The 27617-nt window shown below is 35.9% G+C and overlaps 1 protein-coding gene across 1 annotated transcript in view; it reads right to left on the bottom strand.

The window, feature by feature from the left end:
• Nucleotides 1-821: 821 nt before the first annotated feature.
• LOC142336688 (uncharacterized) overlaps nucleotides 822-27617 on the bottom strand; it is a 97119-nt gene continuing 70323 nt past the window's right edge. Inside the window, exons 5-9 of the mRNA XM_075385599.1 lie at nucleotides 24918-25045; nucleotides 21964-22095; nucleotides 17395-17621; nucleotides 16858-17033; nucleotides 822-1047 (exon numbers count right to left, since the gene is read on the bottom strand). Of these exons, the coding sequence (XP_075241714.1) occupies nucleotides 822-1047; nucleotides 16858-17033; nucleotides 17395-17621; nucleotides 21964-22095; nucleotides 24918-25045 (889 nt within the window). The remainder of the gene's footprint in view (nucleotides 1048-16857; nucleotides 17034-17394; nucleotides 17622-21963; nucleotides 22096-24917; nucleotides 25046-27617) is intronic.

The raw sequence follows: 27617 nt of genomic DNA, 5'->3' as shown, positions 1-27617 counted from the left end.
ATTACCGCATGTCCTCTATATGCGCAGCTTCAATTACCACATGTCCTCTATCTGAGCAGTTTGTTTACACGCCGCAATTATCTTACATTGGCAGGAAAATTTGAGAATTTAGCCGTCAAATTGCCAAAAAATATCCGCCCATGAGGCGCTAGACTCACATCGGGATTAAAATAGAAAAGAAGAGATCGAAATTGACAAAAAATTTTCCAATTTTTCCGAAGTTTCAAAAAAGGATCTAATTCAGTGTGCAGTTTCAATTATTTTCTCAACCTATAGTTACTTCAGGTTCTAAAAAGTAGAAGGTTATTAAGCTTTATACTAATATCCGCTAGCATTCTCTCTAATGAACTTTGATAAAGTAGGGCAAACGTTTATAGGGCAAAAGTAGGGCATGTTTATCTCGTTTTTAGGGGCAAACGGGTAAAAGTCGGTCAATCAAAAAATCGCATGAAAAAAAAACACTGAACCATTATATTTGCAACAAACATTGTTTGAGAGCAACTAATAGCTAGCCACGTTTAATTGGAAGAATAGTAAATAAAAACGTGAAGGACGGGAGTTCGAAAGCATATACTTACTATCATAAAAACTTTAATTTTCCGCCAGGTCTACTTAGACTATAATCACTAACAAGCGAAAATTCTGTTAAAGCTGAATATTCTCTGGGTTTGTCTGATGACAGTCGACTAAAGTCATTTGCTGATTTTTAATCTGATCGTAGTTGCATAATGTCTGGTGGCTTTGATCGTGGCTGATTATAGTCTAAAATGGGATGAATCGTTAACGCACACCTTAATATGGGTATGAAAGCTTTTAGATGATCATATTGAACAGGATGAAAAGATAACAGTTCTATTGTCTTTTTCCTTACGTTTTGGATTGAGTGAGCTTGATAGGTAGTCGGTCAGAAAAACTAGTTCATCTGAAGACTGCTGACTTGGTTGTTCAGTCTGTTGTTGACTGGATTGTTCAACGGGTTGTTCTGTTGGGCATTCTGCAATTGGAGACTGATTTTCCTCTGGATCTTGCACAAGGAATTCTTGAAGTCTAAAAATATATAATTACACTAAATTAAGTGTTTTAACCGACTCCTCGACCTAATTGGTCTATTTAGTTGTGTGTAAAGGTATCTTCGGCTGTAATTTGAGTCACAGCCACGCGCGGATATCCCACTTTTAAGTCATCTCGTGCGACTCTCTTGAGACCAACGAACAGTGCACGCTTTGAAGAAGAAGAAGAAGAAGAAGAAGAAGAAGAAGAAGAAGAAGAAGAAGATTGGGAACAAGAAGTGAAGGAAGTCAAGAATGACTTCCGATAATTTCCGATTTCTGATTTAAAAGTTACAGTTCGAGTTGAGAATGTCACAACCATTAAGCTATGATTGCGGGAACATAATGCTATATAAACCGACTGATTTGTAACAAATCTTGCCGCCAATTGAAACACTGATTAATACTTCTCTCTCACACATCAATACACAGCTTATCAGGTTACTGTGCCCAGCCAAACGCACAGCTGCACACAACAATTTTTCTGCAAGGCAGCCCAAAAAAAACAGAGACAAAACAGCAAAGGGACAAGACAAAGACAAAGAGACAAGAAAGGGCCAAAGAGACGAAAAGCCAGAAAAAGATAGCAAAGGAGATTCCCGGAAAAAGTAGCTAGCAAGGATCAACAGGGTGAAGTTCCAGGCCCTAGTTTTGAAGGATTCTGTTTGAGTGCCGGCAAAGTGCCTAACCAAGATTGAAAACATTAACTGTTCTAAATTTGTAAAAAGTTACTTTCCTAAAAGGTAGCTTATTGGTTGTGACGCGCGTGCATTTCCGGACATCGTTCGGATATTTTTTTGAAAAAGCGCAACCTAATCGAACACCGTTCAATTTTTGAAAAAGCGCTGATTTGCTGAACGACGTTCAGATTTTGATTTTAAAACATTGTAATAAACCTGTAGAGCAGCGCAAAACTTAAACACTCTACAAATATGGTTGAACTTGATTGAAAAATGATATAACTTTGGAGAAATAATCATACTAATATGGGGCGATACATGTAGAGACTGCCCTTGAGTCTGTGAAGTTATTGCAACCTGGGTTCCGCTACGGATAACAACCGACCTAGAGGATCCTTTTACAGTTGAACCTTGTAAGGACGTGGCCTCGCCGTTTCTCAGTGACCAGTAATGACATAGACAAGAGGGTAGTAATTGCATGTAGGACCTTTTTGTTTGCGATCTTTTAATCCTAGTTCTCCAAAGAGTTGGTTTTTGTATAAAAGTAACGAGTGACAGAGTTCTGAATTGATAAATTGACTAATTTTTGCTTTGAATTGATAGACTGGTTAGACAATAGATGAGTGATAAGAACGAACGTGTCCAATTCAGTGGGAAAGAGGAAGACTTGTTTGTACTTTTTGGAGCAATTTGAAGCTCGCATTTTTGTCCTTAAGTTTTACAAGGTACTTGATGGTAGTAGCACTTTTGAAGATTATGTCCCTTATACACGCCCTAACGCTTCACGAGCCAAGAAAAGACGCAGCTATAGATATAGGGAGAGAAATTTTTAAAGAAAAACAAATGCAAATATGGTATGAGCTTGTTTCGGCGCTGGACAAGCAGTCAGTTCTTTATCTTAGGCCATATAAAGGAGATGGGGCTCAAGCATGGGATGTGTCAAGTAAGAGATTCCGTAGCTTTGAGAGACCTAGATTACAAAAGTTAGTCAGCGAACTCACTGGCCTTGTTAGAAGAGACGACGAAAGTCTAATCGAGTATATAACAAGAGCAGAAGAACTACAATTTAACCTTAACTAAGTCAACGAGGGTTTGAGTGAAAAAATGTTCACATCAATTCTACTGAAAGGTCTGACGAAGGAATTTGATAATTTTGTCACACTTTTTAACTACGGTAGTAAGGATAAGTCACTTGATGAGTTGAAGCAAGATCTGATCAATTTCGACACTGAGCGAAGAATAAAGAGTGATAGGAAAACGCAAGTGAAAGTGTCTTCCTAACAAAGCAGAAGAGGTGCCATAACTTTAACAAATTTGGACATATTGCAAAGTTCTGTCGCTCAAATAATAACCGGAAGCCTCATAACCAACAGCCTAATACCAGCAAAGTAATTCAATGCTACAATTGCAATAAGTTTGAACACATAGCTACAGAGTGTAGGAATAAAAAGTTTGAGAGTCATGCCAGGCGAAGCGTTAGAAATGAGAAACAGAATTTAGCGAAAGATGATGAATACTTCAGTTTCTTTTGATGCCCAGTTGATGATGAGGGTGTAGGACTAGTGCTAGATTCGGGGGCAACAATCACATGATAAACAACAGGGAAATGTTTATCGATATCGATGATAGTTTCTCGGGCAAAGTACAGAACGCAAACAAAACGGAGTCTGAGATTTGTGGCCGATGTATAGTTGGATTTTTAGTTAAGGATAGTAGTCAGGTTAACAGAAAAATTATCAGAGAGAACACCTTGTTTATACCTGAAAACTCACACAGTCTAGTGTCAATTAGTAAACTTAGAGAAGCAGGAGCTGAAGTTTTGATAGGAACAGAACTAAGCATAATTGACAAAAGCGGTCTAGAGTACCCATTTAGGCAAGAGAAACTTTTGTTCATTTGGAACTTTTCTGAGATTGATAAAACTTCCAAGGAAAACTGCCTACTGTCCAGTAGATTAAAAATGTGGCACAAAAGATTGGGTCATAACCATTTTACGGACCTTAGCAAACTAGTTGAACACGTTGAAGGGATGCGTATCAGCGACAGTTCTGTGGATGTTTGTGAGATTTGTGAGTTGATTGAGGCTAAGAAACAACCAATAGCAAAAGATTGCACAACAAGAGCACAAGCAGTGTTGGACATTGTGCACACAGACATCTTAGAGCCTATTAACCCCGAGGCTGTAGATGGCCACAAGTACGCGATAGGATTTGTTGATAGCTTCAGTAGATATTGTAGGGTTTACTTTATGAAGTCAAGGGAGGAGACTCTTGAAAAATTTTAACAATTTTGTGCAGATGTAGGCCAACCTTTAACTTTAGTATCAGACGGTGCAAAAGAGTACATATCTAACGACTTTAAAAAGTTTGCCTGGCTAAAAGGAATCGGTCTTGAGAATTCTGAGGCATACACGCCACATGAACATGGTAAAATTAAAAAATTTTTGGACGTCACTGTAGGAACTGCTAGTGGTTTAGGAGATGAGGCTTCTTTAGAGAAAAAGTATTGGACTTACACGCTCAGCATGGCGTTCTATTTGAAAAACTTTTGCTAACATTCGGCAATAAAGAAAACCCCTCATGAAGCCATGTAGGGTGAGAAACCAAATCTTAGTTTCATGAAAGTGTTCGGTTATGTTGCTTACCCTTTCATAGAGAAACAGTTCAGAAACAAAATTGACAAAAAAGTGAAAAAAGAAATTTTCTTGGGTCATGCACTTGACAGTAGATTTTTTCTGATAGGAATAGAAAACGATCGCGGTGAGCTTCAAGGTTCAAAAACAAGGACTGCAAGGTTCGACGAGAACAACTCTTACTTCGGAGTGAATGAACAGGCAAATCTAGAACATGAGATAAACAAAGAGATGAGTGAAACAGTTTTTTTAAGTGAAATTGTTGATCAAAACTTGTTACCTAAAATCGCAAAAGAGGCGCTCAAGAATGAAAACTGGAGGAAGGCATTGCAGGACGAATATAACTCACTGAGTGAAAATAAAGTTTGGGATCTAGTTGAGGATAATGGAGCAAAAGTAGCGGGTAGGACATGGCATTTTTGAGTTAAATATGGTCCGACGGGGGAGATAAGTAGATTCAAAGCAAGGTTCGTGGCCAAAGGTTACAGTAAGTCTTAGGGAAAGATTTTCAAGAAACATACTCACCAACAACTAGGTTGTCAACAATTCGTTTAATTGTGAGCTTGTCTAATCAAAAAGGGTCGAAAATAAGGCAAATGGATATAAAAACGGCATATCTTAATGCACCTATAGCTGAAGAAATTTACATGAAACAATAAGAAAGTTTTGAGCAATTAGACAACAAAGAAAAACCTCCTTTTTGTTTAATGAAGAAAAATTTTTACGGTCTTAAGTATTCAGGAAGGAATTGGTATCAGACATTTAGAAACTTTTTTGTAGCTAAAGGTTTTGAATCTTCGGTTCATGATAATGGTTTGTTCAAAAAGAAAAGTGAAAGACAACTTCAAGGCGCTGTTTGTTTGTGGGTAGATGACATAATAAGCTGTGATTTTCAGAAAAATTTCTCGTCTTGGTTCGAGAGTGAGCTGTCAAAGGATTCCAAAATAAGCGATTGTAGGGATCTTTGTTGGTTTCTTGGAATGAAAATTGTAAAAAGGAAAATTCCACTAAAATCAATCAAGAACAGTATATTGAAAAGCTGTTGGAGAAATTTCGACTAGAAAGTTGCAAATCAGTAGAGACACCACTTGCAGAAATAAAACTAACAAGAGAAGACTGCCCCCAGGAGGGGAGTGAAAAGCAAGAAAGCATCAAAAATTTTGATTTTAGAAATTTAGTGGGTTGCTTGAATTATTTAGCTTGCTCAAGTAGAAGCTAATTTCTTATGTTCTTTTTTTGAGAATTCAGGGGAAAAGCACTGGAAAGCCGGAAAAAGAGTTCTAAGATACTTCAAAGGTTGTAAGTCAAAGAGTTTAGATTTTAGGAGGGGAAATAGCTCAGCCGTTGCTTGGTAGTAACTCAGCCGTTGTCAGCTGGTCAACAAAGGTTCAAAGTTGTGTTGCTACATCAACGGCAGCCGAAATGAATTCCTTAGTAGAGGCAACAAAGGAGGCCATTCACTTGAGAGATCTGCTTCAGGACTTAAGCGTTGAGGTACAAAAACCTATTGAGATTTTTGTTGAAAACCAGGCATGCATAGCGCTCAGCAAGCAGTCTCCTCATTATCGAAAAACAAAACACTTTGCACTTAAACTTCATTTCATAAGGGAGCTGGTAGAAAGGGGAGAGCTAGAATTGAATTACTTGCAAACTGACCTCATGATTGCAGATGTCCTCACCAAGGGGTTAGGAAAAACAAAACACGCTAGGTTTTGCGCGGCTCTCTTAGGTGACAACCAACCCGAAAGGAGGGGTGAAGGAAGTCAAGAATGACTTCCGATAATATCCGATTTCTGATTTAAAAGTTACAGTTCGAGTTGAGAGTGTCACAACCATTAAGCTATGATTGCGGGAACATAAAGCTATATAAACCGACTGATTTGTAACAAATCTTGCCGCCAATTGAAACATTGATTAATACTTCTCTCTCACACATCAATACACAGCTTATCAAGAAGAAGAAGAAGAAGAAGAAGAAGAAGAAGAAGAAGAAGGAGGAGGAGGAGGAGGAGGAGGAGGAGGAGAAGAAGAAGAAGGAGGAGGAGGAGAAGAAGAAGGAGGAGGAGCAGAAGAAGAAGAAGAAGAAGAAGAAGAAGAAGAAGAAGAAGAAGAAGAAGTAGAAGAAGAAGAATTAGAAGAAGAAAAAGAAGAAGAAGAAGAGGAAGAAGAAGAAGAAGAAGAAAAAGATAGTTTTGAACGTCAGGTCCCACTGACAAATTTACAAATTAAATATACAATGTCGATTATTAACCAAATGTAATTGTTCCATTCAAATTAGGAGTGTGAAAAAATGAAGCGCAATTATGGGACAGGACCTATAAGTTTTTATGAAAAATTATGTGGCAGCAATTATGAGGCAGGAATTGATTGCGGCGAATGAAATTTTTGTTCTTCTTATGAGTTGCTGACATGTTTAGTGATGGGCTTGTCTCGACCAGTGTAATAAGGTAGGAAAAGATCTATCTTCTGGCGCATATTGGTTGGCCGACATTTCCGCTAATCCAGCCTGTCTAATCACCTCGGGAGTTGAGTTGCTCTGCCCGATCACTAGTCGATTGCGCGTCCAATAGAGAATCGTCCGTTATGCTTCAGATGAAAAAAATAAACTGAAATATTGGGATGGTATGATTCAGTCTAATTTATTGTGAGGGGTGCGGGGGGGGCAATAAAATACGATCGATTTGTTATCATTCAGTCTAATTCAATATGAGGTTCGAGGGAGTGTTGGAGGACACCCGGACCTAACGCCAAGTCAATTTCAGTACTGGGCAAGACTAAATACAAGTCTCATTTCATTACTGATTCAGAGACTTGATAATATTGCTTTTCACACTTGACAGTCTAAATCCGAGTCTGATTTAAGACATGGCAAGTCCAAACCCAAGTGTGATCTAAGACTTGGCAATTCCAAATCCAAGTCTGATTTAAGACTTGACAAGTCTAAATCCAAGTCTTGGCAAGTCAAAAATGAGCCCGGAAAACTTCAAAGTTTGGCAAAAAATAGTCAAAAATAGGTCCGGAAAACGACAAAAGTGGCCGATTAAATCTCAAACATGTAAATTCGAATAACCCCAAGGTTACAGTTACATGTTGTAATATTATAAATCAAACATACTACATCTTTCCCTTGAATAAATAAACATAATAATAATAATAAAAAACTCAGGTTCAGTTTCTAGTTCTCGTGAATTAATTTATAAAAATAAACTTTTAAAGCCTTCAATTTTTTTGTCCATTGGAACTCGTTTGTGTCTTTTTTGCATCTCTTCCTTTAATTCTTTTTTAAATTTTTTCTTTGATTTTTCCTTTCTTAGAGCTCTTGGAAGTTTATTCCATTTCCGAACAAAGTTTCTTATAATTGAATTTTGACTCCATTTTGATTTACATTTTCTTGTGATAGAAAAATCATATGTACGATTATTAACTTTAATTTCAACGTCTCCGATTACTCTGAATTTTTTTTGGTCTTGTATGTTTGTTTGTTGGACAATATCGAAAAGTCTATTTAATGAAGTTTTTGCTATTTGAAGTTCTGCGGGAAGAATTTTATTTTCAAGAAGTAGTTTATGAGTAGTTAATAGTCGCATAATCGTCAAAAAAAGAAGGGAAATCATCCCAAAATAGTCAGAGAATCGTCAAAAAAGACGGGAAATAACACATTGTGTTTGGATTAGTAATTAAGGAAATATCATTGAACGAGCAACGCTCTATTGACACATTCCATATGCTGGACCCATATGCTTCCCACGATACGTTTCTATTTTTTGCTTCTACCTCAAATGGAAACTAACTACCTCAAAGGCTCAACTGAAACTGGCAGAGGGTAGATTTGGCTCCTGTGATATAATTGATAAATTGGCACCACCATTGCCGAACTATACCCATTTTTATCCGATTTTGGCCCATAGCGACCCGTGGTTCATTCCGCGAATGAATCCGGGACAATAAAAATGGAATGTTATTCTGGATTATGAGTCCCCGTGACTGCATGGATACCCTTACTGCGGTTTTCTTCACAATATTTCCTTAATTATAAACTCGAGACATAATTGCAAGATCTGAAACATGCTTCCAATTAAGTCCATTTTTGTGAAATTTGGGCTAAAAACGGGCTGAAACGACTGAAAAACGGCCCACAACCACCTGAAATGACCCATTGAGACCTACCGGGGGTCCTGTAGTAGTGTCTGGTATCAATTCGTACCACTCTTGTATCAATTTTGAGGACCCCGGGAAAGTTGCTGAAAATAAACCTGGAAATCGAGGCACGTTACAAAAATTTTCGATATTCAAAATTTTCACTCGAAAAATTTTGAAAAGATGGTTTTGACTTTCGAATCAACTTCCAAGTGTTATCCAAGTCTTAGCCAATACTTGTCAGACTTGTAAGACTTGCAATTGGACTTTCCCAGTACTGAAAGCGAAATAAGACTTGTATTTAGACCTGCCTTGTACTGATATAGACTTGGAGTTCGGTCCGGGCGAGCAGATTTCTTTGGTGTCTTCGATTTGGTCTGTTTTTTTGCGAGTTAGTGGTAGGCCAACTGGGCTGAAGTATCTCTGTTATAAGCCTCTTAATATATGCAAATTTGTCTTCCTATTGAGGTTGCTGAAGCTTCTGACAAACTGGTTATAGCGAAAATGTATTTCATACTGGACCGTTTGTTCCAACAGCGTCAGCTATTTGAGGGGAGGGGTGGGTATAAAACAGGTGAGGGGTTTTGAAAGTTGAAAAATAGCCGGGGTCGGGATTTATGAAATAGCGCGGGGAGCTGGTAATCAAGAAAAACGTGGCGGGGGCAGGTATTTAAAAAAAGCGGGGAAAAGTGTTGGTATTCAAGAAAAAGCGGGTGAGGTATCCTAATGATTATTTTCATTTGACTATTTCATGAATGAATGAAGTATGAGTTTTTGCTTATGTCTGTACTTGTTATATTAATTTACTTTTTTCATGTTTTCCTCCTCGACAACGCCGACTGATGTCGGGTTAGTTAGTTAATAGGTCAGATGGAAGTGCCGACGACTGTGCTTCAAGTTGGCCAAAGGTCGGCTCCAAGCGGCGCCGAAAGTTACAATAACATGAGTGGTCTTGCAAGTGATTCAGTTAAACAGTGCAAAAGCTTGGTGAAAAGGCGGTTAATTAACTTCGAAGACTGAGAGTGAGCTCAGACTTAAAGAATGCGATAACTTTTAAGGCCTTTTTTTGTCGCTTAGTTTTATTATTGACATAATCATATAGAATGAAAATAGCAAAAATCAAACTGCATTTTCCATTTCTGATTTGTACTGATCCAGTAATCAGGGCTAAAAAGCCTAACATTCCAATTGGTACAGTCCAGAGATAATTGCAAAAAAAAACAAATTTATAAATTCGCCAAAGATCCCAGCGGTGGCAGAGACACCAGCGCTACCTTGTTCTAGAAATATCGCGGTGGCAGATTTTAAAACCAATTTTTCTCAATAGAAAACTGCCTCAGTTTTTTTTCAATGTCAAACTAGCTTTGTGTGTGGGTCTGTGTTTGTACGTGCGTTTGTGTATGTGTTTGTGTGTGAGTGTTACAGGAAACATCCGCGTCCATGAATAATAACTACTGAATAAATGAACCAGCTTCTACATGTCTCAAAATGTATAGATAATGGTAAACTCAAAGTCAGACTCTCCGATATCTGTTGTTAGAAATAAAATTGGATAATTGTTAACCTGAAAGGTAAACCACTCACAGTACTAGTAAAGGGAAAAGTTTGAAACATATTTTTAAGGATGCAAATGATATGTCCAGCTGCACTTATCGAAACCAGTTTTGAATTGAAACAAGTTGAAAAAAATAACAAGGAGGCGCAGTAATATTGCGCATAGTATTGCGACCCCGCTCATGTTTTTGACTTAGTTGTCTACCAAATGAGGAAAAGAAACAAAACTTTCAAAAAAATAATTATTTTTTCGAAAATAATCAGTTAATGAGTAATTTCTCTCATGTGCAAACCGATGAATGATTTACTTACTGCCGCATTGGAAGGCCGATGATTTTTGCTATTAGTAAAACTACTGAACAAGACAAGAAACAAAAATAACAAAACATCAATCCCTGTCTAACTCAAAATCTATTTCTCTTCAAAAAAGATCACTATAACAAAGTCAAAAAGCTTCAGTCAAAAGCTAAAGTATAGAAAATCGACTTGGAGATCACCTCAACCCAGATTTGAAATTTCCCTAATATTACGTTGTAACGAGTCAATAAGAACGAGAATAAATACAGACAATGTAAACAATCAGCTGTCAACTACAAAAACTGGATAGTCGCACGTAACTCCAGTAGAGCTGGGAGCTTTCGTTAGCGTCAAGAAAATGAGATAATTAAAGCCACTTTGAAAAAATAAGGATACTTTTCATTGGTGAGACAAAGAGACAAGATAAACAATGAAGTCAATTAAAAAATATTTGTAAATTTCTACCATAAATCAAAATTTAGGGTTTTTACAAACGCTTAGTAAAAGAATGTCGAAATGGCAACAGTTAATACCAGAAAAAACTAACAATTGCAAAATAAAATCTCAATTAGTTTAATTAGCATCAGCCAAAAAATTGTATGTCTCTTGAAAACAAATGGGACCGCGCCCTACTGTGACTAGGTTACAAGTAAAAAGAAGAGAAAACGAGCAAAATTTGAATATGCAATTACATTTTTTATCACAATTTCAAAGAATTCCATCAAATCCCCTTTAAAATACTGGAAAGGCTCTTTTAGATGTCCTTGCAGGGAGCCACTAAGATCTCTCAATATCCGGAATTTGTCAGAAGACTACAAAAAAAAGTTTAAGAACATTTAAATAACAGAGTTTCTTCTAAAGTAAATCCTAGAAAAAACAGTTGACTTCGTGGGGAGTTATTGGTACCTGAAATTGGTGTAGACAGAACTCAAAATTCTACAGACAGTACAGACAGAACTCAAAATTCCACAAACAATATTTCAAAAACACATTGTTGATGTCTTTGAAACTATAAACTTACAGTTGAAAAGATTTTGACTTCTTAACTGAGGCATTTTTGAACATGTAAGAGCCCTCGTTTCAAGAGAAATTTCAGCAAAAAAGAAATGGTCACAAGCAATGACCAATATAGAAATTTGTTTTAAAAGCTCTGAAGGCACATGGCGTCATAGCCATTAAAACATCAGCTGCAAAAAAAACAACAAAAATTTTTTCTCTCTGCCCAAAGGGGATTGAAGATTTTGTTAACGAGGCAAGTAAACAAGTTGTTGTAAAAAACAAAAAAAGGCAGAGTTCATGAGGTTGGTCAACTTTTTCAAAAAAAAAGTTCAAAATCATTGCTACCATTAGCAATCGACTGAAATCATGAAATAAAATTGATTAACCTTCCAGAAGAAGCCTTTGGGGGACCTGCCATGATCCAGAATGTGTGATGGCACTGCAAAAAAAGACAAATAGTGGCAAAACAAAACAGTTCAATTTTGTCTTGCAAGAAAACGGTTTCGAAGCCACTAAAGTCTATTCAATAAAAAATATGAACTTGTACACATCCTTTTTTGTTCAGACAATATTTGATGCGTTATTTAAAATGATAGTCGGACAAGACAACGAAAACAATTCCAAATGGCAGGAGTCCAAAAGTAAAAAAAATGAACCCGTGGTATCGAAGCAATAAAGCCAATAGTTTAAAAGAATTCCCTGTAGAAACTAAAATGTGGGCAAAACACAAGATTTCTATTCGAAATTGCAAAAACTTATTGTTGATGGCACAGAAACCATGATTGTCGCTCTGTAATCATAAATATATGACAGAAAAGTGACTGCGTAGAGAAAAAAGTGAAATTTGATTAGAAATTTTCTGGTCTGTATTAAACAGAAAAAAACAACAATTTGAAAGTTAGTAGTTCTTAAAAAAGACATAACCTCAGTGGAATCATATTTTTTTGTTGTTAAAAGCCACGAAGAGGCAAAAGCTAGCCTGGAGAATGCCACGCATTCAATTATAACAGATAATTGTTCCGGTGGTAACCAAAATAGATAGATTGGCAACAAAATATCAACATATCAAAATTGAAAGATTCATTTTCCATAGTGATTGTTTTAAGTTACCTCGAAACCGGCAACATTTTGTATTCCTGAAGAATTTTAAGAAAAACGGAGGTGGAATTAGCATTCTCTTCAAGAGATTCAAACGTCTGTCAGCAATTTGAGATTTGTAAAAATTTGAAAAGTTCGCTGAAGAAGTTCTTGGGGCCAAATTTGATGAATATAGGCTAAATATGTAAAAAATACCACTTTTTAAGCCAACGTTGTTGGATTAAAAGAGCCAGCAACTTTCCTCTGAGTCTATAGGCGAAACAACTAGCACTATTTTAAACAAAAGTTATAAATTTTTGCAAAATTAACAAACATAGCCGGCAGATTGCCGGAAAATGGGCGCGATAGACGCTTGTGGCCTTCCTTGAACTGAAACAACCAAAGAGATTAGATAGACAGATCAACCACCAGCTTTTTAATAGACCACTAGGGATAGATTCTGACTATCAATTTCATGACACATGCGGTCTATAAGGGAAAAGTGCTCAGAGAGCTTTTTCAAAATTGATATTCGAAATCAAAAACTCAAGACTGATACTCAAGAATTAGGGCGTATAAGTTTGGCACTACTTAGATGCACACTATTGATCTTTAACTAAAATGTTCATAAAACTTAAAGTTCCATAAGTGAGTTCAGAAGTTATTTTTTTAATGAGGTAAGTCACGCAATTGGCCTTAAAGCAGAGATGACGTCACGCACACAAATTTTAACTGCAAAGCAATAGAAGTTCGTGAAAAAGTCAATTCCAAGAAGTCAAATCGTAAGAATCATCGAAGGAGACGACGAATTAAAAACATAGCCGTTAAGATACCGGAAACGACTCGAATCGTTGTGCAAAATAATCTCTACCCTAACTTGGACAAAATCAGAATATCGAAAAAAACCACTAGAAATAACGAAAACAGTAGACCAATGTAACATGAAAAGCGTTAAATTTTTTTTATTTCAGGGGTGTGGGTAGGTGCTGGTGGGGAGGATTGGTAGAGGGGGGCAGATAGGTGGTGTTGGGGGGGGTGTAGGTAGGTGGGGTAGGTAGGTTGCGGGGGGTAGGTAGGTACGTTGGGGGGTAGAGGTAGGTACAAGGGGGGGGGGGGGTAGGTAGGTACGAAGGGGGGGGGGGGGGGGTAGGTACGTGGGGGGGGGCTTAGGTACGTGGGGGGTAGGTACGTGCGGGGGGGGGGGGTAGTTTTTTGGGGGGGGGGACGGGGTAGGTAGTTAAATGGGATCAAGTTTTCTCAAATTGACCTCCTCACCTTGAATTACAGACTGTTACCAATTGCTATACATTACAAACTAAGCTATTGTTAAAGTCCAATGTTCGAAGTCAACAATCAGAAACGGAGGTAAAAGCTCGAATAGAAAGAAGTCAAAATTCAAGTCATGAACAAACTTGCTTTCTGCTAAAAAAAAACCTGTAGAATATCAATACTTCTCTTCGATTAATAAAAAAAAAATAAACGTTGTCCCCAATAATAGCCGCTATCGCTTCGCGGCTATTAAAGAATTTTGAAATTAAGCAAAAATTTCTTATTATGTGAACAAAAACAACGGATATCATTTCAATATTCACCAATCTTTTAACCTCGATATCTGTCCAAAAACCGAAATTAAAAAAAAATCTTTTTATTCCCTTGTACGCTTTATGGGCTTTCTATTAATACCACTCAAAACTCTCTACAATCAATATATCAATCAGCCAAAACTGACTAAACAAAAAAACCATTTGAGTATATAGCTCCCCCTCCACTAAATTGGGTCGGAAAAAATGAAGGACTGCATGCCATAATTGTCCTAAGTTGTTCCCAAGTTCGTTTATTTATTGAGTATGGTGAATTCGGTCTCTAAACTGGCGGTTTAAAACTAATACACACTAGCATTTACTCCAATCGACTAAAATAAACTAAGGTTTGGTTTTTAGCGTACTAATGTGTACAAGGTTTGTTGTACTTTTTAGTGTACAAGCTTGAAAAAAGTCTTTCGAAAAGTGAAATCAAATGAGTGTTCGAGAAAAAAAAACATCCTGGTAAAAAGTTTGCTCATAAAAGGTACACGCTTCAAATAATTGCTTCAAACTTCATCCGAGAGCAATTAGAAATCAGTATATCCGATACCACAAAAAATCGATCAGTTCAGAGAGTAGACAACCATAACTACTGTTTGAGAATAAAAAGAAAGCACACCAGTTTAACTCAAACTCTCAGAACATTAAAACGTAACCGACTAACGTCGGGCGAATTGCTCTCAAACGACCGGCGAGCGGTTGGTTGCATAAATTCCTAAACACTGTTTAGCGAGGCTAGCTTTCGCTTGATTCGACTCTGCAACTTTTAGTTTTCTAGCCTTAATAGTAAACTAATCAGATAAAAAACTGATATCTTATAGCTTCCAGATTTCTCAAAGAAGATGTTCAAAACTATTTTTTCTCTGAAGTTAGGTCAAGTAACCCATTTGCAAGACTTGAAAAGCTTCGATGGCCTGTAATGATCGTCAAACTTATAAAACAAAAATTTTGAAAACATTAGCAAATTTTAAAATAAACTTGCTAAATTTCAAGATTTTAAAAATCTTCAAAACAATTTCACTATCTGAAGAGACTAACCAGTCTTCCTTTTTTAAGCTTAAATTAGTTTTACTGGCTCATAAAGCTCCATAAACTTTGGACGTGATTTTATTTTTCCGAAAATTAAAAAAAGTTAAACTTCATTAAATTGCTAAAGCTGGAATCACCAAAATAATCATAACCATTCCATTAACTCTAGAAACTATGCAACAGCTTGCCATCAATCTTTGAAGGAGGTCTCTACAACCCTTGTGCCGAAAATGATAAAAAAATTCAAAAATTCAAAAAACGAAAAAATTGCAAACATTTTTGAAAACTGACCATATTAAAATCTTGAAAATCATTCAATTACATCTAGAAGCTATGGAAAACCTATAATCTAATTTTAGAGAAGGTTAAAGGGCTCTTGAGGCTGGAGAAACCTAAAAAATGACAAAAAGTTTCGAAAAACATGAAAAAAGTTGCATAAAAAACGGCTAAAATTTGTGATAAAAGTTGATAACTAATCCATGGCCAATATACATTTTCAAGTTACTTACTATCAAATCCTATCAGATATTTCCGGTAGGCTGGAACATCTTAATAATGAAAATAAATGTCAGAAAAATTGAAATCTTGAAAAAAATTCCATTGCCCTTAGAAACTAAACAATAACATATGGCCGAACCCTAAAGGAGGTTTCTGTGCTCTTGAGGTCGGAGAAACCTAAAATCTGACAAAAATATTCAAAACTTTTGAAAAAAAAGCAAGTTATAAAAAAAAATTGTCATATTAATTAAATGGAATCAATTCCATGGAAAATAAAATATTTTCAGTAACTTATTAACAAACCCTTAAGGACGTTTTCTGGCCCCTGCGTCTGGAAATAACGTGAATATTGAAAAATAAATGTCAAAAAAATTGAAATATTCGCACGTTTTGCAAAAAATGCTATAATTCTTGATGTTAAAATGTTGAAAAGATTCCACTACCGCAAGAAACTATGCAGTATCTTATTATAAAACCCTAGAGGAAGTTCCTCGACACATAGGGCTGAAAGAACTCAAAAAAGACGAAAATTTTCAAAAAGCTTGAAAAAAATTGTGAAAATCAGTATAAAAATGTCTGTTTTTAGCGATCGGTTGTTGGAACGTAGCCACAGGGGGGGGGGGGGGCTGGAGGCTGGGATACACTGCGGGGCTGATGGAGAGGGAGGGGGTGGGCAACAGTGGGGTGGCGGGGGCAACAGCGCTGTGGGGGGGCAATAGTGGGGGAGGGGCCAACAGTGGGGTGTCTTCAACCTCTAAGAACCGCCCTTCACACCATAAGTATATGTCTCCAAAAACATTTTGGGTTGAAACAGAGCTGAAAAGCTCTAAGAGCACTTAATGCCCGCTATGGGCGCTACCTGTTTATCCCGTTTTTGAGGACGAAAAGTCAAAAGCGTCAGACGAAAAATCGGTCAAGCAAAAAATCTCATGAAAAAAAGACCGACAGGACCAATATAATTGCTTCAAACTTCGTTTGAGAGCAATTAATTTGTAGCGCTCATATATAATAGCCTTTCGAGAAGCTGACGGCAACTATTTATGTTTTTCAAATATCGCTTTGATGTCCTAATCTCACTGAGTTAGTATTGCGTTCTCCTGAACATCAAAAAAGGTCATACATAAATGTACAGTTCAATCATGAAAGAAGCATATCTAGAATCAATTTTTTGTATGTCTTCGATCATTGGTTTGATTGCTGATTGGCACATTTGAATGCAAAAATTTCATCACACTTTCCAGATTTGTATTAGCTAGATTAAACCCACAAGAGAGAGTTATTGAATGTTAGGTGAGATTTGGCTAAAATGTAAAAACGGGAACCTGATTGTTCGTTGACGATGCTTTGGTCGAAAATTGAGCGTATTTGAATAGTCGAAAGGGTCTTCCCTTACAGCCCTTGTTCTCAATTGGACGCTGGGATTTCTCATCACAATCCCAGCAGGCAAAGGAATCCAGCGGTCTCTGATCGAAGTCAGAGCCGGGTTGTCCAGAAGTGCCTTTAGAACTCTTTCCTTTTGTCCCATGAACAAATAGATTAAATAGGTATTTGTGAACAAAATTGCAGTATAGATTCTGTTATATCTAGATGAACCCTAATAACGTAATAGGAAGCGCTGGACTACCCGATTACGTAGTACCCAGTAGGAAGTCGCGATCCAAATAATGTACGGGACAGGATTTACTTTAGACGCGAAGAGGAAGATCCGCAGCCACCGAGCCCAAAATTTTGGTCGTGCCGCTAGGTTTGGTCCATAACTGTTGTGGGACATGGACCTCATAATGGGCCAGAGCTTAAGAAGATAAATAATATTGATTATAGATTAAATTTGACGCCTGAGGAAGGAAAGAGTTCTGCGCCTTTAAGTAGAAAAATGAACGATGCACAAAAATCGGGGGGAAGGAATCATCGCCAAGTCCCTCAGTTCGTTCTATTGGTTCCCAGAAATGGGTTAACCCAATCGGAGGAAGGTTGGGCCCAGCCGCTCGCCACTTGGATGTCTTAAGCAGGCTTAGATGCTCCTCTCGAGGAATGAGCAAGCCTTGCTTTATTGGGTACCACACTTGGGTTTTGAGCAGAGTTCCATCTAAACTCAATCTGGCACACGTTTTTCAGCCAAAAGAATGTGATTGCATAGCAAAATTTCGATCCCCATCTACTTGCAGCAATATTATATCGATAGAAGGTTTTCTGCTGTCAGATCTCATGGTAAATTAATTGATAAGAATATTTTTGTATCATTTAACAATTTTTAGGAAAAAATTTTATGAGTAAGATTTCATCACTAATTTTTTTGGACAATTGAATTGGAGAAAACTTAAAAGCTGATTTGATAAGAACTCATAAAAGATCGATCTTTTGCTGTGTGTATAAACTTATATCAAGAAGTTTTATCGTCTACGATACTATAGAAAGAAATTCTATCAAGTAAGATTCATGTTTTTCTGTGAAGGCGTCTGAATTATTAATTATGCGCAATGACATTTTTCAATCTCTATAGAATAGAAAACTAGAAAAAAATGATACGTTGTAGCACTGTTCACTGAAGGAATCATTGATTGCTTTGTAATGACTGGCATGATTGCATTGGTTTGGAGCTCAAGATGCTTGCAAGTTTTTTGAAAATATGTTTCGGTTTCTTCAATTTTTCTTCTCTTAAATTAACGCCATCACTGCAGGCTCTACAAACACAAAATACGCTACATATACGATGATATTTCTGCTTGAACGCATGCGCTTTTCAATTTTTCTTGTTTGACCGAAAGAAACTAATATCTATGATGGAAGTGTCTCATAATATTTTATAAAGATAATAACTCTATTAAAATATCTTTTAGGGTCCTACACTCAATGGGCCATTTGTAAATCCTTGAGGATGAAGGAATTCGAACAAAGAACATGTTTTAAAGCAATTCTTGTGAAACAGTACGTATCAATTTGAGAAAAAACTGGACAAAAAATCAAATCTCTTAAATACATTCAGTTTCAAAAATCTAAGTGTAAATCTTTTTGTTACTGCCAGATTGAAAATGAAAGTGAAAAAATTATAATTATTTTTTTATTCTTTGTTCATATGTTTCACTAAAAAATATATCATTTTTGTTGAGGCTAAGCTACACGCTAAACAAAACAAATTGAAGGTCGAATCAAGCAGTGAAGTTACAATAGCATGACAAGGAAAAATTAACGCTATATTATATCGCAACCACATTGAAATGTTCACTTTCGTCAACATTTATATTTAGTAACTATTATTAGTACGTAACCGTCATACATGAATTGAAAATCAATTTCGAACTATCCCCACGTCAGCAAAACATAACGACTTAACTAATTGGCAATTGGCTCTCTAACAACCAGTTATTCGTACAGATTATCCGACAAAATTTCTACACCGTTAACAAATTTCCCATGAATTGTTATCAGTCTGAAAACGTGAAGTTATGGAAAACTCTTCACATCCAACCGACATCCCTATCTACAACAAGTCAGAGATGCATTTTTGACATCTACACCCACGTGACTAGCAGCATAAAAGGAGTTTGAAAAGCTACCAAAAATTAGTTGAAATTTGCGATTTTTGTTATATTAAATTGGCATACAGTGCGTATTGAAGCACGCTACTTGAGCGGTATATTACTTTTTACTTTAATTTGTTTCTGTAGATCATCTTTTATGATTGTACCGCCTACCTTTACTCTGAATCATTAGAAATATAGCAACAAGTAATGCAACAAATTTTCTACAGTATAGCGGATAATACAGTTCACTAAAGTTAAGTGCAAAAGCGTAATACCCAGACAGATTTGAAACCGCTGAAACGCAATTGGCTGTGTAAAGTTGTCCTTCTCTTTGATAGGAGAGCAGCTGTTATAAGTTTCATGAAGATACAATCTTCATCAACAATTCTAGAGATGATTGAGAAAAAACTTACATTGTTTCAGAGATTGATTTTTTTTCTTAGTTTTTCAACAGCAAAACTTTGAGGTAGTAGACAATGGTGACTTTTTGTACCATAAAATTTTCAAGAGTCATATTGAAAAAAAGAATCACTCTTAATCTCTCAGACACATTGCCCATTGTCCTTGTCCCCATAAAAGACACGTGCTCTAATATTGCAGATAGTTAAGAGAAAATAGGAAAATCTGCTCTTGAGGTGTAGAGAAAAATACGAATTTAAAAGTGAATCTCTTAAGGAAAAGACGGGACCAGTTTTCCCTCATTTATATATCGATAGAACCTATGTGGAAGAATTTATGTGGAACATAAGGCTCGCAAGGACACAACCATGAAATTTAAAACAACTGTTCGGTGAGGCCAGTGCAGTCTTTCCAGGTCACTCCTGACGGTAAGACCGGAAAAATACCATTCGCGGTAAACTCCGCTATATTGTACAATTTTGTGACAAGAAAATAACAGGAAATGCCAAAAAGTGTTCTGATAACTAATGCAGGTGTCAAATATTATGTCATCTTTAAATTTTGATTAGAATTCAGATCTAGTTTCTGGTTTTGCAAATGATTCCCTCCCAGATATCATATCTTACAAAGTTCTTGCCAAAATGTCTTACAAATACCTATGAGATTATGCGTCGCCTGACTAAAAATTTTTAAGAGAAATCATCAGGAATTGCAAGATAAAAATTCTGCCTGACAATATAATATTTATTGTGTAAGACCTTATAGGAATATTAAAAGTTCTTGTTAAGTAAACATTTGGAAAGCTATGATTCATCTTTTTTGATAAGGTTTTTTATCAGATCTTATAGGCAAAGAAATCATCTAAGTATTGCATGTTCTGGAAGAAAATTAAGAGTTGCTTTCAAGCAGTAGACAAAAAACCACAGCATGCAACACTAAGATGTCAGAGCAACAAAGAGAAAATTAAATTTGAGACTTATAAGGTATTTTGAAAAAGGTTACAGTATCAGGGGCTTTTTCTGAAACGATGATTATCAAATTAGGCTGATTTTTTTCAAAGACCAAAAACTATCCTAGACCGCTAAGCTAAGCCATGGTACCTATTTGTATCTAAGTATAAAACTGCTGCAAAAATAGACTCCAACCATTTATTTGTTTCATAATTGGTTAGGTTACTGATTATGTTTTACTTCTATAGGAAATTGACGACTACGTTATATGGCAACACTGAAGTGATTAAAACATGTCTTATTAAATCTTACACGATAAAATGCTGGCCTACGTGAACTTCAATCGCGTAAGATCTGATAAGATACTTTGCAGACCTTATAAGATAACAATTCAGCAAAACTGATATGTCAGATCTTACGCGATAAAATTTCACGTAGGGCAGAATTTATATCGTGAAAGACCAGATAAGATCTTTACACGATAAAGTTTTTTGTTCAGCATCTTTTCAGATCATACACGATATAAATTCCAGAATAACTGCGTCAACAAATTAAAGAAAATTTTGGTACTTATAGAGGAAAGAACAATTCATAGTTAAAAAATCGAAACACAGTCGGTAGATTGGCAGAAAATTATCCCCTTTGACGTTCATGGTTTTGAAACAAAAAAAAACAAAACAAAACATAAACCGAAAGACTTTTTTCAGTGTCAAAAAGTGTTCTGATTGGTTGCGCTGTTGTAGAAAAACTATACATTTATAGAAGGGAGCTGTATAAATGTTGCCGAAAGGCTATTACAAATAAAAACCAATACCAGCTAGCTCCTGATTTTTGATTACCTGATGAATTGTAATAAAATAAATGGCTTTTCTTTGTTGTTACCTTTTCATTTTACACTTTTGACATGCACCGTGTTCACTGTATTGTGTAAATATTAAATGCAGATTTTGCGTGCAGATTGTGACTTGTGTGAAAGGAAAAACGGGAAATGAGGTGAACATGAAAAAAAGATAGGATACATAGAGCCTCGACTAGAGACCTCCATTAGGTTTCCGATTTTCCCCCTCTTTTGGTTAATCGTCAGGACAGTTTTTCTTTCTTATTTTCGTAATATTTTGATATCAATTTTTTAGCTTAAGCAAAATTGATTACTTAAATTTTGGATTAATATGCTTTTTTAATTTTCTGCCAGAAACTAGCAGTTTTTTATAAAAATAAAAATCAAAACAGTTTTTTATAAAAATCAAATGGTAAAGTTTTCGGATCTTCTATTTTTGGCTTGAATTTATTTGGAATTCGAAGATTGAAGGAAAATTGTCTAGAATTCAAAAACAGTAATTTATTGCAGTTATGGTGATAGTGATTGTTAAAGCAATCTATTCAATCCAGTGTGCATCTAAGAGCAGCTATCGGGATAAAGTTGTATTTTATCACGCTCAAAGTTGGCTCTGTCACTGTTCTGGAGCACATGGCTATAAGAGGTAATTCTGGTTTCAGAAATCGTCTAATGAATCCCTGTATAGAAAATAATCGAGAAAAAACTATCAATTCTAGTTACCCAGAGCCTCCACAGGACAGAAAAACAAGTGGTCGCAGAATAGACTCTTCGGACAATCATCTGATATCTCTCGTTTCTCCACTTTCTCCATAATGTCACTCCAATCAGGTGTTCCCAAGTCCGGCAAGTTTTCTGCAATTTAGCCCCGGTTCCAGCAATCGTCGAATTGTTATCGACGCTTAACAACCTACAGAAAGTTGAATTCGACTTGAAAAATTTACAAACTTCTCAGCAATTTAATTGCAAGCTTTTTTCGCACTTTTCTGATGCTTACGGAATATTTTATATTACAATCTAATTAGCTAAAATTTGAAACAATAAATGTGGCATTATATATTACAAGTAAACTTAACAATAATAATAAACAAAATTATATTGTTAGATGAAATCAGAAAAAAGAGCAGAAAAAAGAGATCGGCATATAGATTTATGAGTGTAAAAAATGAGCTGATTTTGCTTTTATTCTGACCCTTAGTATCTAACTTGCGCCTGTTGCTTTGAGTCAAAATTAGTCTTAATTAATTTGAAAAAACAACAAGAAGGATATCATGGCTCTGAAAAACCAGAAAAACCTCAATTTTGTCACCGATGCACGGGAGCCTACTTTCAATGATTAGACAGGTATATGTTGTGAGCCTCCCGGGTTGGAGTCCCAGTGAATCCCATCGATGGATCATAGAAACTTTATAAAAAGTCCATCGATGGGTCATCGATGGTGCATTACCACTTTTTCTCTGATCATAGAAAATCCATCGATTGGATTTCAATGGATCATAGAAAATTCATCGATCGGATTTCACTGGATCATATAAAATCCATCGATGGGATTTCACTGGATCATATAAAATCCATCGATGGGATTTCATTGGATCATATAAAATTCATCGATCGGATTTCACTGGATCATAGAAAATCCATCGATGGGATTTCACTGGATCATATAAAATCCATCGATGGGATTTCATTGGATCATATAAAATTCATCGATCGGATTTCACTGGATCATATAAAATTCATCGATGGGATTTCACTGGGCTATAGAAAATCCATCAAAAAAACGTCAAAAATTGATCGGAAAAACGTTAAAAACAGGTCAAAAAAACGTCACAAATTGGTCCAAAAAACTAATCTAGAAGTTACTATGAAATAAAAATGATCCATCGATGAGATTCACTGGGAATCCAACCCAGGCTGTCAAAATGCAACCCCAGAAAAAGGATAAAAAATTGGATTTCAAAGACAAACTCTGGCTTTCTTAAGTTACTTTTGTGGAATCTACATTAAACAGTCATGTGGATGACCCACTACTGATATTTGAGCTCTCTTATAACTTCATAGAGGAGACCATATAACTTTTTATTGGGAAACTTTTATCCGACCATATTCCAATATCGCAGTGTCTAGTTCACCGAAGAGTTTTGTCAGTACTCAATGAATTCACAAAATTAAAGCATTTCCATCCTGTTTTCATAAAAATCAATTGTTCCAAAGACTTCAGAAAGACCAATAGGTCAAAAAATCATATTTTCAGAGGAAAAACAAATCGATCATTTTTGATCTGGATATCTTTTCTATGCGAAGAGAACTTATGTGTTTATCAGAAAACATATGATATCGTTGTGGGGCAAATCATTGGAAAATATCGACATTAAGATAAGTGTTTCAATTAGCTTGTTTTCCCCAAATATTTAAGAAAAAAAATTTTTGGGGGGGGGGGATGTAGTCCTATAATAAAATGGAATTGTATGCCCATAAACTGATCAACGAGCATGCAAACTTTTCAGAACATTGGGACAAAATTTTTCAGAGAAGTAATTTGAATTGTAACTTGCGTCAGTTTTTGATCACGAGGCTTAGTTAATTTCAATTTACTCGTATCAACTATGTTTACAGTCATTTGATTATCATCAGAAATTTTCTAGGCTGTTGCAACACTTTGGATCAAAGATTCCAAAAGACAAAATCAAGTGGGAATTATAAAATGGGCAGATTTCAAATAAAAAAATAGTTTTACCTCGTGCTCGATATAAACTTGCATCAGATATTATGCCATAAGTAACTCAACTATCAAGTCTCACATGACAAAATTGGTGGATTATAGATCCTATAAGATCGAAGTTTTTGTTATCAGTCTTCAAACTCTTTTAAATGACAAAATACTTCGAGCCTAAGCAACAGGCTACCTCTACAACAGTACATAGATGACTGTGGTTTTGCTCCTCAAATGCAGAGCGCTGGACAAGACCTAAGCCAAAGTTAAAGTGAGCCGGATAGAAAAAAAGACAATAGTTATGTAATCTATCAGAAATCTTACCGTATTGACCGTTGAAATCAAGACTGATCACAATTTTTTAATTTATAATGGATTCCAGTGCATCATAGAAACGAATATACGACGATTCTTAACAGTCTTCGCGAACCTCAGCGGACCACTGTCCATGGTCAGGCTTCTCATCTGCTGTAGTATGTAATCTGGTAACCGCGGGCCACTTATCGCCGTAAAGCCGGGGAAAGCTTATAAAACAATAATCTCCAAATTTTTTGCCTACTTGACCTTATTTTTCAAAACTCGGCTTTCTTGCCTATCGGCTTTCTTGAGAGCCACCTGTCAGAAACTCTTGATAATCATGAAATTGATAAAATTGTCTTGATTTTTTTAAAAATTGTGTTGTGTTGAAAAGAACGTTTTAGTGTTCGACAGGTAATTTTCCGTTAGCCTAATATATGAACCAGATCTTTTCAACAATTGACCCAAAAACTTTGACCCGGGTATATTAGATCCTAGTAAATTGTTCACAAAAAAAAATTATAGGGTTTGAGATTGTCGCAACCGTACCCCAAAAAATTCATCAAATATCAGACTTTACACGATCGGCTCTGTGCATCCTAACTTATCATTTGTCAGTCGTTAAACTGATCACGTTTTTTTAATTGATTGCTGGAACGATAGTTGCTCATGTGGAGCTTCAGAGGATTCTCGAGATCGCCAATAATTTTGTAACAATCGTAGGTGCTCAGAGTTGAAGCCATTTTTGCCAGCTGGTTTTGACAGCGTTTCCTGCTGAGCTCGCCGAGTTCCTCTCTAAATAATAATTGCACCGTTTCCCAATATAATTTGTTTTGTAAATTTAAGCAAAACGTTTCTTCAACGTCAGGTTAAATCGATTGATTCATTTATCCCCCTCTCAATGGGTTTAAAAATCAAATCTTTTCCCGTATATTTTGACGTCGCAATTATTTTTTGCAATGAAACTCTTTCTCCAAATCTTTCAGTATTAGCGCCGAAAACTCTAACCCTAAACCCGGGTTAATTTCGAGTTTAATTCTGATCAGACGCACTTGCCCTCATTTTATTTCAAATCTGTCGAAAAACAGTCTGATCAGTAACGCAAAAACCATAAGAAGATTTAAAATCTTGCAAGCTTATTGATTTACTTGCTAGATTCTTGAAGGCTTTTGGATTCATTTTGCACGATTATATTGAAGAGGAATCGGTAAGCTTGCACGTATCTTGCAAGTTTTTCAATTCATATGATCGGGAATGGGCCCACCAGAGAATGGCTACAGATTTTTTGCAACCGTAAACTTCTCTTAGCTTTTGCATGAGCCTTGAACTATCAATAATAAACAAAAATATCCTGCTGTTGGTTTTGCTATGAACTTTTCGTTTGAAAAAAGAAGAATCAAGTTGAAAAAAATTGTTCTGAGTGTTTATTAGGTAATATAAAAGGTAAAAAAAATTTGGATTAATCGAAATTTTTCCACTTGTTTTTCCAAAAAGTGTATCTGATTTTGAAATCTGGCAAGAAGCCTGCAAGATTTTGGCAAGATTTCACATTCAACGGTTATTTAGGAAAAAAAGTCATTTAGAATCAGGTCAATGAAACCGGTCAATAATTCAACAAAACTCTTGCATGCAGTTATTTTGCGCTTCTAATTTTACAGATTTTCTCTGTAAAGTCGAAACGGCGTTTGAATAGATAGTACTTGCGGCAAAAAAGCTCAAGAAGGAAACAACCTCAAAGTTGAAAACTGAATGCGAAAAGGAAGACAATATTGGTTCTTCGATTTCGGTATGTCATTGATCCTTTAAGATCTCAACTTCAATTTTCAAACCAATTTGAGATGAGGTCGCTTCAACATTCTGAATAAATCTTTACCCACATTTAGTTTCTAGATCGGAACAGAGGTGACCAGTGCAATAATTTTCAAAAGTTTAATCTTCTACACTCAAAAACAAGAGTTTTAAAACAGTTTTGGTGTAAACTGGTCAATTTCATTGCAAATCAAAGGAAAGTTATCTTAGTGGTTTACGTATGGTGATTTCTTTTTCATATAAATTGCCGTTATCCAAGTTAAACAAAAAAATTATTTACGCTCTTAGAAAAAAAGCATAGAAAAAAACAGGTGGAAAAATCGGTTTTCTATAAAAAATGAACAGGACGGCGAGAATAGTACCACCAAGTGTCATCATTTTGCATGTCACTAGGTAGGAAAGTAAATTTCGATCCCATTTTTGTTGTAGACTATTAATAAAAATAACGTCCTTTTTTTCTCATAAACTGCAATTAAAATGACTTTTGAGAAATTTAATAAAAAAGCTTTTTCCGTTGTTTGATATATGGTCAACGAAATCAAAAAAGTCAATGCACAAATTTTATTTTATTCTCCAAAAATAACAAGTCAAAAAGCGCTCTTATCAAGTTTTCGAAACAGAATTTGAAAAAAAAAATTAATCCTCAAATCAGTCATTTTGAATAGATAGACACTCGGAAGTTTATTCCGTTTTGTTTTTTTCCGTTTTGTTGCCCCTGGCAATTGATTCATATAATTCAATATTGGAACAAATTCCACGTAATGTATCCCGCAGTACTCTAAATCGATGAATTATATACAGATAAAGAGTCAGTTCGCTACAAAAATAATTGATTTTTTTTTACTTTTCTGTTCAATTACTGGAGAACGCAAGAGTATATAACTGAGGCTATTTTAGATTTTTTATGAAAATTCTTTATGTTCCATCAATTAATAAAGCCTCTTAAGCTTTATGGTTCGACGTCGGTTGAAGCACTCTTTTGACATTTCATTGCAGACATAATCCAAAAAAACCTAGCCGGCAGATTGTCGGAAAGTAGCCGCGCTAGACGCTTGTGGCCTTCAATGAATTGAAGCAACTAAAGAAATAAGATTAGGCAGACCAACCACCAGTCCTTTAGTTGACCACTAGACCTCTCGGGTTATATTGGGACTGTCAATTCTATGCCACAAACGGTCTATAGGAAAAAAAAGCCTTTTTTCAAAATTGATATTCAAAATCAAAAACTCAAGACTAATAATCAAAAATTGCGGCATACAATTTTGGCACTACTTGGATGCACACCATCAACTAGCATATGTTAATAAAATTTTGAAATTTCATAAGTGAGTTCAGGAGTCATTTTTTTAGTGAGGTAAGTCACGCAATTGACAGCTAATAGCAGAATAATAGTAGACGTCATTAATATGAATTTTAACCGCAAAGCAGTAGAAGTCACTGAAGTGATTGAAAAAGTCAAATCCAAGAAGTCAGGTTGTAAGAATCATCGATGGGGACAAAGAAACAAAAAAAATAGCAGGAAAAGTCCTGACGTACAATTCAAAGAATTTTCATTGAC

Source organism: Convolutriloba macropyga, chromosome 3, assembly GCF_964194025.1.
Source record: "Convolutriloba macropyga chromosome 3, txConMacr16.3, whole genome shotgun sequence".
NCBI lineage: Eukaryota > Metazoa > Xenacoelomorpha > Acoela > Convolutidae > Convolutriloba > Convolutriloba macropyga.
Note: the sequence above shows the minus strand (reverse complement) of the source record. Positions and strands in the feature narration are given on the sequence as shown.